This window comes from Orbicella franksi, chromosome 5 (assembly GCF_964199315.1).
Source record: "Orbicella franksi chromosome 5, jaOrbFran1.1, whole genome shotgun sequence".
Classification (NCBI taxonomy): domain Eukaryota; kingdom Metazoa; phylum Cnidaria; class Anthozoa; order Scleractinia; family Merulinidae; genus Orbicella; species Orbicella franksi.
The window spans coordinates 30,149,871-30,159,946 of record NC_138149.1 but is presented as its reverse complement, the minus strand read 5'-3'; the positions used below and the strand labels follow the sequence as shown (position 1 = coordinate 30,159,946).

The 10,076-nt window shown below is 39.0% G+C and overlaps 1 protein-coding gene across 3 annotated transcripts; it reads left to right on the top strand.

Annotated features, from left to right (window-relative positions):
* Positions 1 to 8,507, top strand: LOC145488122 (uncharacterized). 3 transcript variants are annotated; one of them, XM_081466915.1, is made up of 6 exons: positions 1 to 138; positions 4,097 to 4,288; positions 4,964 to 5,317; positions 6,244 to 6,438; positions 7,320 to 7,571; positions 8,037 to 8,507. In XM_081466915.1, the coding sequence occupies exons 2-6, from the start codon at positions 4,099 to 4,101 to the stop codon at positions 8,063 to 8,065; spliced, it is 1,020 nt and encodes a 339-aa protein (XP_081323041.1). In that variant the 5' UTR covers positions 1 to 138; positions 4,097 to 4,098; the 3' UTR covers positions 8,066 to 8,507. The 3 variants fall into 3 exon arrangements, with proteins under 3 accessions (XP_081323041.1, XP_081323039.1, XP_081323040.1); XM_081466913.1 differs by lacking the exon at positions 1 to 138 and adding an exon at positions 1,174 to 1,949; XM_081466914.1 differs by lacking the exon at positions 1 to 138 and having other exon boundaries at positions 1,961 to 4,288.
* The last annotated feature ends 1,569 nt before the right edge of the window (positions 8,508 to 10,076 follow it).

Here is a 10,076-nt window from a genome sequence, read left to right as displayed (position 1 = left end):
ATTCGGTTTATAAGCAGATTTATCAAAACAGACCTCAGTGCAGTGGAGCAAAATTTAAACCTAGTATCCGAGGCAGGGACAGTCTCCGTGTGGTAAAAAGACGAAGTCTTGAGATCGTTTGGAACTTTGCGTTTTGAGGTGAGTTGTTTACATTGTTTCAGTGGCACGTTGTAATTTGTTCATTTCACGAAATCTTGAGCTCTCGGCAGGAAATTTCGAACTATAATATTGAAAAGATACTATTCATTGTATAGAGCTTTATTTATTTATTTGTCCCAGCAAATTTATATTCTTAACAGCGCTCTTGCGTGGAACAACTTGGTTACGACCAGTTACAAACAATTTATTTTACAAAACGTTTCTTTCATTTATTTGGCGAATAAAAGCGCAATTGTGCACTGCTTGTCATTACATCTTACTGCGTTCCGATTCATGCAGTATTCTTAAAGAACTCAATGTCCTGAAAATAGCTTTATGATATGCCTGGGTCGCATATCAGAATTCTATTGGCAAAATGAAATGACCGAATTTCATTTCAGTCAACCGCCGTTACATTATGATAATATGAAATAAATGATAGATGGTATAGCAGTACTGTTTCAATTTAGGACAAAAATTTCTCTGCGAGTTTATACACAACATACTACGTGTGGAGTAATGTAAAAATATACACAATTATCGATTTTACAGTGTAAATCAATCTCAATCTTCTCAGTTTTCAGCTCGCTGGGGCGTGCAACGGGAGGTTAATATTAATAATAATCTTCGACAAAAGAAATCTGATTATCTGTTAGAAGAGCCTTTAAACTTAACAATAAAGAACTTTATTAGAATAAAGTTTGAAGACTCTTAAGAATGAATGAATTAAAGTTCGAACAGCATCAATCTAAAGGTCAAAAACTTTGACCCTGTGCCTTCACATTGACGCGGGAGATTGTTTGTTTGGTAGAACAAAAACAAGTCAACACAACAATTTTTTTTCCCTCCCACGTAAGACATGTCTACTCTTGTTCATCGAGATTCAATAACATGCGCATTCGTCGTTTCATAAGCCTTAATCCCATTTTTATCCCCTTTTTATCCCATTTGAAAACTATCCAGTCGTCAGTTTTTAATCGAATCACACATGCAAAATGTTGATCAATCAGTCATTATTTTCCTTCGAGAGTGCTATGAAGCGCTGACTAATTTTTCAGTCGTTCGCTTTGAAAACTTTATATAGTTAATAACCTAGGAAAAGGTTTCCTCATGAAGGCTGTTGTAAAACTAAAACCGCTCGTCAATTTTCAGGTATTTTATTTGTATTTTTTCAAATATTGTCTAAATAAACGAAACGAATTGGAGATCAAGTGCGCGCCAGTATCACACGAATGTCACGGGATCCTGTAGTGTTGATTGCCAGAAGACCAGTTATTGGACGTCGAAATCTCTACAAGTAGCCTTTTTTTAAGTTCTTTTATTTAATAATGTCAAATGAAAATGAGTTTTTTTCGGTGCAATGCAATAATCTCGCCGACTGATCTGTCACGCGCAGAAATAGGAAACTGAAACCTCTGACGTGTGTTTTTCGCTTTTTGCACACTTCCGGGGTAGTTCTTTCTTCGGTGAATGCTGACATTTCCTTATAAATTTACAAATTACAAAAAAATTGTGGGCTGTTTATGTCGTCTACAGGCCGAATGTTCGCTTGAAAAGACAAAGAATCGACAAACGTGAAGGCTAAAGAGACTCGCGTGACACACGTGACGGCGTGACGTGTTGAACGCTCAAAAGTCCCTTTCCGGTTTTGCCTGTAACGGGCTAAAACTGTTTGAGTATTTAATATTTATTAGGAGGCGAGACGCCCAAAGATAGATAAATAGATTGAGTATCGTTCCCAAACGGTTTGAAACAGCATCAGAAGGGTTTACCAGAACACGGTAGGACATCTAGCTCCAAATTCAAACGAGGTAAGAATGAAAATACATTTAGTCTTGATATAGCTTGTACTCAATTCGTCGTTAAACAAGATTCAGTCAAGGATTATGCAACGATATTGTACTTCGTCTTGCCGTCCGCTCTTACATGCATGACCAAACAAATTCCAAAGCGAATTGCGAATAGTTTACCTTAAAGTTTCCTGAGCGGTTTGCGCGTCAAATCACTGAGTAATTTCCCGAGAAAATAGAACTCTTTGAACGACCTTGAATCACTTTCGATCAATTTCCCACGAAGGTTTCTAAGCCTGGAATATCGCCAGATCTCGGCGGAGGTTCACAATCTCACGGCCATGGTAATAAAAACCCAAAACATCTCATGGAAATTAGCAGTTATTGGTATTTCTTGTCTCTGGAAAGTAAAATAATCAACCTCCTGGAGTCTTGGCTCGTTGTTTATTTTCTCAGTCTGTATATTTACCTCGTCCTGATACCTTGATAATTTGCCTGATAATCTTTGAAAATAAATTACATAGCAGGCGACAATCATAGGACAAAAATAGAACTGAGGACTATGAATAGACTACTAAGGACATGACAGCCGCTATAAATGCATGACCAGGATGATAAATGGGTTATTTGGGAGGAATATATATTGCACCACTAATTTGTCCCGTTTACGAGACAAAACTGCCACGTGTGGCTCATGAGATTGTGCTCACTTCCGTAACTTTGGGTTCGTATATTCTCTATATATGTCCGCGCTTTCTTGTGATCATGTCCCATCGTTTGGTTCGGTAGAAGCTAGGGATAGAATCACTGAGTATATTGATTGGTTCAAGACAGAGAACGGGGAACGTGCAGACCGAGATAGGTTTCCGGCAAATAATTTATTTATTATTCCCTGATTATTATTTTTTTTAGGTCATAAGTTCAATGCAGTTTCTGAGTATCGCGGAACACGTATTTGAACAGTAGTAATTTTAGAAAGTTATTTCAGGTACAGGGATAATCGGGCCCGTTTGTGTGAAGGCCTGAGTAATGGGTTCTGCATTTCAAAATTGAGCATACCTAAATTTAACATTTTATGTCCGAGAGAAAAAAAAATATATATATATATAAATAAATAAAACAAAACAAACAGCTTTTGTTATACTGCTTGGTTCTAGACATGCTACAGCTACAATAAGCTCAACATTCGTCGAATAACAACGGAAATCTCTGAATATACTGTAAGGATATCGTATGAAAATTAAGTCTAGACAGTAACTGGTACTGTAGGAGACTTATTATGAGAAAATACTCTTCACTTAGTGCTATATCCAAAGAAGCGCTAATAGACTTTTTCCGTGTTTAGGAGGACTGCTTACCTTCATTGTGGTGAGGGGGAGGGGAGGGTGAGTGGGGGTTTGTCGTCGGAATTGAGCGGTGCATCTGACATATAACAGTTACATGGAAAACGTTATTCATAAATAGCAGACTTTTCAAGGAACAAAGAAAGCATTTTCAAGCGGGGGCCCTCAATGAACGCGCTTATTGCATCATACTTGATTTGGATCTTGAATTTGAATTCGAGTTTGTAGTACTCCGCACATGAAGCGATTAGGTGAAAACCCATCATGTTATACCCTTGAAATCAAAGAGTTAAATCTTTATGAACCTTATAGAAACACAACTGCAATACTGCGCCGTCACAACAGAAGCAAACGAGCGCGGCCGGAAACAGAAACATTGAAGTGTGCGTTTGGACACCGCTGCAAATAACCATATTTTTGTGCGCAGTTATTCATAGCTAGATTGGGCAACGTTTTTCGCGTGTTTTGAAAGGAAGTCGATTAGTGGTTACTCGGATTCGTTATCAAAACTCTTAACTTTTCTCGTACTTTTTCTTTTCTAGTAAATTGGAACATATGAGAGAAATACAGAATTTAGTGCGATCAACAAATTCGATTGCGCGCTTTTGTTACAATTAACGCTGTTTTATTATTATTTGTCAGTGCCACTCCGTAAGTACGGTTACACTCGTTTGTAGCTGGACACGATCATGCATTCTATGGCAGATGTTTCCAGCTCCGCGTAGATTTATGTTCTTCTTCACGTTAGACCATAACGCGTGTTAATCTGAAACCAATCTGTGATAACCGCGACTGAACTTATCTTGTTCTGTTCAATCTTTGCAGCCATGCCCAATCAATTTCAAAACGAGTGCTTAAGCGCCCACAATAAGTACCGAGCCCAACACGGAGCACCTCCGTTAAAATGGTCCTCAAAACTGGCTTCGGACGCAGAAAAATGGGCCAAGCAGCTAGTGAAGCTAAACCGCCTTCAGCACTACAGTGGGGATGATGGAGAAAACCTTGCATATGCTTCAGGTATATTATCCAAGCTTTTTATTTTGCAATTCAGTTTTTGCCAGTTGTTTAGCATTGGTGAGTCTTGAACGTTTTTAGGAAGCATTGGTTCCGTGTTGACGGCTGCAATTCAAATGACGAAAGTTTCAGCAATTATAATTGTACGCTACCTTTTGGCGCCATTTGAGTCTTCTTGCTTTCTACGTGGCCGATGAATTATCTGTAAACCAAGTTCGTGGACGAACCCCTAGGTATGCCATTTAAATGAAGGCTATCGAGCGGTATTAATTATCCTGTCTTATCAGTATTTACAGTACAGAATGGTTCTAAAATTTGAGTTTATGGATGAAATCTTATCTTACTAAGCTGTTGAGCAAACTTCTGGATGAAACCTTTGAGATGTAACCATTCAGATAAAAGCTATTGAGGACAAGATGCTTATTGAAACATTTGATATATTCTTTTGTTTAATGTTGCACTTGGCGGATCCTTGACAGTGAAAGAGGTAAGACTTTTCAACCTCGTTTCCAAGGCTTTTCCCCTGGGAACGAGGTTGAAAACTTGTATAAGGCGCACACACACGCTACCAAGTTACTCGAAACAAAGACCCTTCACCTGACTTAGTAAATCAGGTCAAAACAGACCTCTTTCTTGGAAAGCGTAACACCTCTGTCAATTTCTTCGTTTCATCCAAAGGATATGAAATGACAGGTCAAAGGGCGGTGGACATGTGGTATGAGGAGATCAAAGACTACAGTTTTGGCAACCCGGGATTTTCTTCAGGGACTGGCCACTTCACTCAGGTTGTCTGGATAGGCTCCCAGGAGATGGGTGTCGCCAAAGCTAGCAACGCTAATGGGACACAATTCGTGGTCGCACGTTACTCCCCTGCAGGGAATGTGCTTGGGCGCTTCCCAGAAAATGTCAAACCGAAGGGGTCGAAAATATCCAAGGACGCTGGTAAACAAACGGAACAGCCACGTGGTAAGCCGACGGGTCATGGGAACGTGCACGTGACTGTCAAAACCGGTGGAGATAAAGACAAGCCACGTAAGTTTGAATTGCACGTATAACAACGACTTTTTTTTTTGGCCTGGTCTTAGTAGAGCGCTAGTTTACGACATGTCTATCGCGCAACCCAAACAGATGACGTAATCACATGCCCAATTGGGTGTCTGGAAAACCCGAATAGCTAATAGCGAATAGTTGCGAATAGCAAACAGCGAATACTCCCGAATAGCGAATAGTGCGAATAGTCTCGAATAGTCGCGAACAGTCTCGAATAGTGGCGAATAGTGGCAAATAGTGGCAAATCGTAGCAAATAGGGTACCCAGTATCTCACAGTCAACCTCGCAGCAACGTAAGATGGGATTTTCCCGCTAAAAAGCACAGACGCTTATCAGGACAAAAGGTGTTTCTAAACGTAATTTCTTCCGTTTTAACCGCTACAAAAGCGTAAATACGTCTTTATTAGGTTATCCTTGCGCTTTCTGTTTTCGTAATGTCGGCGATGGACAGCCCTAGCCTAAGTACGGAGAAGAAAAGTTAACAAGTGGGGAAAAGGTGTTATACGTTAGCCGTTGACCCAATCCACGGTTTTGGTTTTTTGAGTGCCGGACTGACTGAAGAAAATTTTGTTTTGATTGATTGAACTATTTTCAACTAGAAGTTTGCAGCCAAAAATAAAAGCTAAGCAATTTCAAAACGAAGGAAAAGATTGGTTTCGGTAGTTTGTTGCTTTTTAACAAAGCCTGTTGTCAAAGAACACAACACATTGTCCTCGGCAAGGGCTCGAACCAGGACCGCTCGCTCCGGATCGATTCTTGCGAACTGACCATTAGGCCATCCCCCCTACCCAACAGTTGTTTGAATTGACACGGGTGAAAATATAAACTTACCAACTACCGTGAAACATTTTTATTTACCTTCATTTCTGTTTTCCCTTTTTTTTTCTCTTTTTTTTTAAACAAATTAGAGAGTGCCAGAGAATTCAAAAATGAAATGCTCAAGTCACACAACGAAATCCGCGCTCAACACGGTGCGACTTCTCTCAAGTGGAATTCCAAACTGGCGTCAGAAGCTCAAAGCTGGGCAGAAGACTTGGCGAGTAGGAACACTATACAGCCCAGCAGCTCCAACGACTACGGAGAGAACATCGCTTATATGTCCGGTAAGAACACGGTAGTGAGGTATTCTTGAAGGTTATAAGCTTATATTGGGTTATAAGTTACCGCGACTTCAGAGTCCACGCTGAAGTTTGGAATGTTAACCTTACTTCGGACTACAAGAAAATTAAGGCCTGGCTTTGAGAACGTGTCATTAAAAAGGTGAGGGGGGTCTAACTTTTTTTAAGCATTTTAAATAATACATTATAACCTTGGGATATCATTATAAGCAAGAAGTTCGGCAATCTTAACTTAAATATATTTTCTGGACCAGCTTATATATTGTCACCAGCCTATCACTCCTGATATTGTCACGTAACTTGTCAGGGATATTTTTAGCTCAAATTAAACGACACTTCCTCTTATATTGTTTAGGAGGCTGGCGCTACTAAAACTACGAGAACAATTCTTTTACAATCGAATATCCTGCGTAGATGGTAGAATTTCTTGCTTGACATTCGATTCGTTAGGGAAATCTCGCTAGCTATGCTGGCTACGAATCTAAATGACGGTTATTCAAAAATTTCTTTTTAGTGTAAGTTGAGAGTTACACTACATGTTGTATAGCCACTACTTGACCGCGTCGAGACGCTATATAGCCAAACTGGCTACCGCTTTAAAACTGGCTTTGATCACGCTTCGATCACATTATTTCAGATCTCCTTGGATTAATTTGCTGTATAGTTAAGTCATTACTTCCAATAAAAAGACTTGCTTTTCTTCAAAGGACTGTTAACAAATATAGTTTATCCGAGTTATTATTTTTCTCGTACGTAGATCTCAGTCTGTTTGAACCTCCCTTTTCCTTGGCTGTGGGAGATCTAGGCTCGAGATTAAGTCATTGTAAAATTAAACAGATTTTCGGTTCCCTTTGTTATTTTCGTAGGGGCACAACTTACAGGGAGAAAAGTGACAGACATGTGGTATGAGGAGCACGATAAATACAACTATAGCAACCCTGGATTTTCCTCTACTACCGGTCATTTTACGCAGATTGTCTGGCAGAATTCCAAAGAAATGGGAGCCGGGAAAGCCGTTAGTTCAAGTGGGGCGCAGTTTGTTGTCGCACGTTATCAACCACCGGGGAATGTTCGAGGACAGTTCCCTGAAAACGTGAAACCCGCAGGAGTTGGCGGAGGTAAGGTACTAAGTTAAACGGATCGGTAAGTGAGCGGGAAATGCGAAGCGTGGCGTTCATGACTCCCTCCAGTCCCACCCATATATTCACACATTCTCCCAGGCTCGCGCGTTCTTGAATGAAGTACGTTTAAATGTACAAAACATAGGAACTTATTTGCGGTCTGTCGTAGGGAATTGCAAAACAAAGCAAGACTGCTTGATACGATAGGTATTCGTTTTTTCCCAAGTTGAATTTCTTACATAAAGGTAAAGACATGACTGATAAATGGCCTTATGAGCTATTTCTATGTAAAATGACTGGAAGGCGTGTTAATGCAGACCTTTACAGGCAGCTGTAAGCTTATATTAAAACTTTAAATCGGTTTTTAATCGTTTTGTCTTTCCACTCCATATTTTTGGTCTTAAGTGGACGTTCGTAAAGCTTTACAACTCCTGCTAAAGTATGCCGTTTCATTTATTTCAGGGGGGAAAAGTTGCTGTGTGATATTGTGAAAGCAATGGGAACTCTCTCGAAACCTTGTATGGCCGGGAATGGAACTGTATCCGAAGGCCGGGCTCTTTAAGGACAAAAGTTAGCTACATATTTGTTCAGCTAGAGACACAGAGATCTGAAAGATACTTGTAGAAAAAACAAAGTAGAAGTAGAACGCACAGACAAATTTTATAGGGCATCTGATGCAAGACTCGAGCTGATTGGGATACGGAATGAAATATCTAGTCATTTTTGTTTGATGTTTGTGAAGGCAAATAGGAAATTTTTAAAAAAAGAAGGCACTGGAGTGCAACTGGAAAGTGCTTTCTTTCGACGATTTAATTTAAAATTCTCATTATACCTTAAGTTCTGCAGAGTTCTGATACTTCTCAATTTGCTTGGAATTAAACTCAAGTTAATAAAACAATTATGATAATAAAAAATACTAGAATTTTGAATTTTGTTGGGTTATAATAGTTGATAGACATGCGTTTAGAACTTCTAGCAGCTGCTTTCATATGGCTTATTAAGCTTTGACTACCTTTAAATGCACCTGATTAAGCTGCATAGCAAACGTTTCGTTGGAAGGGGAGAACGAGGAAAGACTAGCCGCGCAAAAATTGGGGGCGAGAGATAAAAATTGACGGAATCAGAAGTTACAGGCGTGGTGCCCCAGCTTCGCCATCCCCGTAGACTTCCAGCCGCCCAAGTTTGGTGTGATAATAGACGACGTTCATTAAACTTCAGGCACCGTTTACATCGTGAGGTAGATCGATCATTTCACTTTCTTGAGTCACCACGAGCAACTAAAATTTTAAGGTGCAGGGGATTATTTGAGTTCCATTTATTTTTACAGTAGACATTGAAAGACCACCGGAACCGTGAATGTGTGGCCAAATATCTTAACGAATATGCATCTCTGGGCGCAGATTAAACACATTCTTGCCTTAACAGGAAAAAAACATACAAACTTTGGTGATAAACATGACAATAATACGCATTGTTGGAAAACAAAATTTATTTCTGATAAATATAAAAATGTTACACTGGTCGAGAAAAGCTATTAAAAATCTTTAAAACCCAACGTTTCGGCTATTAAGATAAGCCTTCTTTAAGGGTAATAAAAATATAATGAAGTGTCAAGTTTAGTTCTAACTAGTCGCGTAGTTGCTAATAGAACTAATTTCCTGATATATTTGGTTTTTATTAGCAACTACGCGATCTTAAATAAATTTGTCACTTCATTTTTTTTTCATTATCCCTGAAGAAGGCTTATGTCAATAGCTGAAATGTTAGATTTTAAAGATTTTTAAGAGCCTTTCTTAACTGGTGTAACATTTTTATATTTATCATAAAACACCTGGTTATAATCAGTTTTTAAAAATTATACATACATCTTCAGAAGTGACCGTTGCGAACAGAACTAACAACTAAATTTTAAATTTAATAAGTAACTAATTACTAGTAAAAATGGCGTAAGCTGAGAAAATTTGCATATTAAAAGATGCAAACTAATAAAGATAAAGGTTTAGCTCCTTACTGAGTGACCTATCCTAAACCAAACTTAGTCTAATATTGGTGGGCTCTGAGACTATCCCGATGAAATTGAAAATATTTTATTCTGATTCTTCTATTTTGTTGATCAAGTCGACGATGAAGGCGGGATAGAGTTTTAGATTTCTAGTGCCTGAAAAAAAAAAATCATGCAGACCATTGACATTACCCCAAACCTTTCCTTCCTCCGACCACCCCAAATTGCACCCGACGTCAAGCTTTGCAAGGTGCCAGTATTTTTAGTTTAGAGTTAGTTAATTTGCAGCGCCTTTTCAACTAGGTTTTCGAGCAAAATAGTACCAGCTCAAAGATCAAGATGCATGGAATCTTCACGTTGAGGCGAACTGAAACAGGTGATCAGAACACATGATCAAAAAAAGAACACTAAATGATAAGCTGAACAAATTTACGCGTTACATGATGAGAACAGACGGTAATACACAGAAATAAATCACACACCAGTTGAAGAGCTGCTGA

Coding starts and splice junctions, on each gene's coding strand:
- LOC145488122 (XM_081466915.1), top strand. CDS start 4,099: ATGCCCAATCAATTTCAAAACGAGTGCTTAAGCGCCCACAATAAGTAC. Junction 4,289..4,963: donor AAACCTTGCATATGCTTCAG/GTATATTATCCA, acceptor TTTCATCCAAAG/GATATGAAATGACAGGTCAA. Junction 7,572..8,036: donor ACCCGCAGGAGTTGGCGGAG/GTAAGGTACTAA, acceptor CATTTATTTCAG/GGGGGAAAAGTTGCTGTGTG.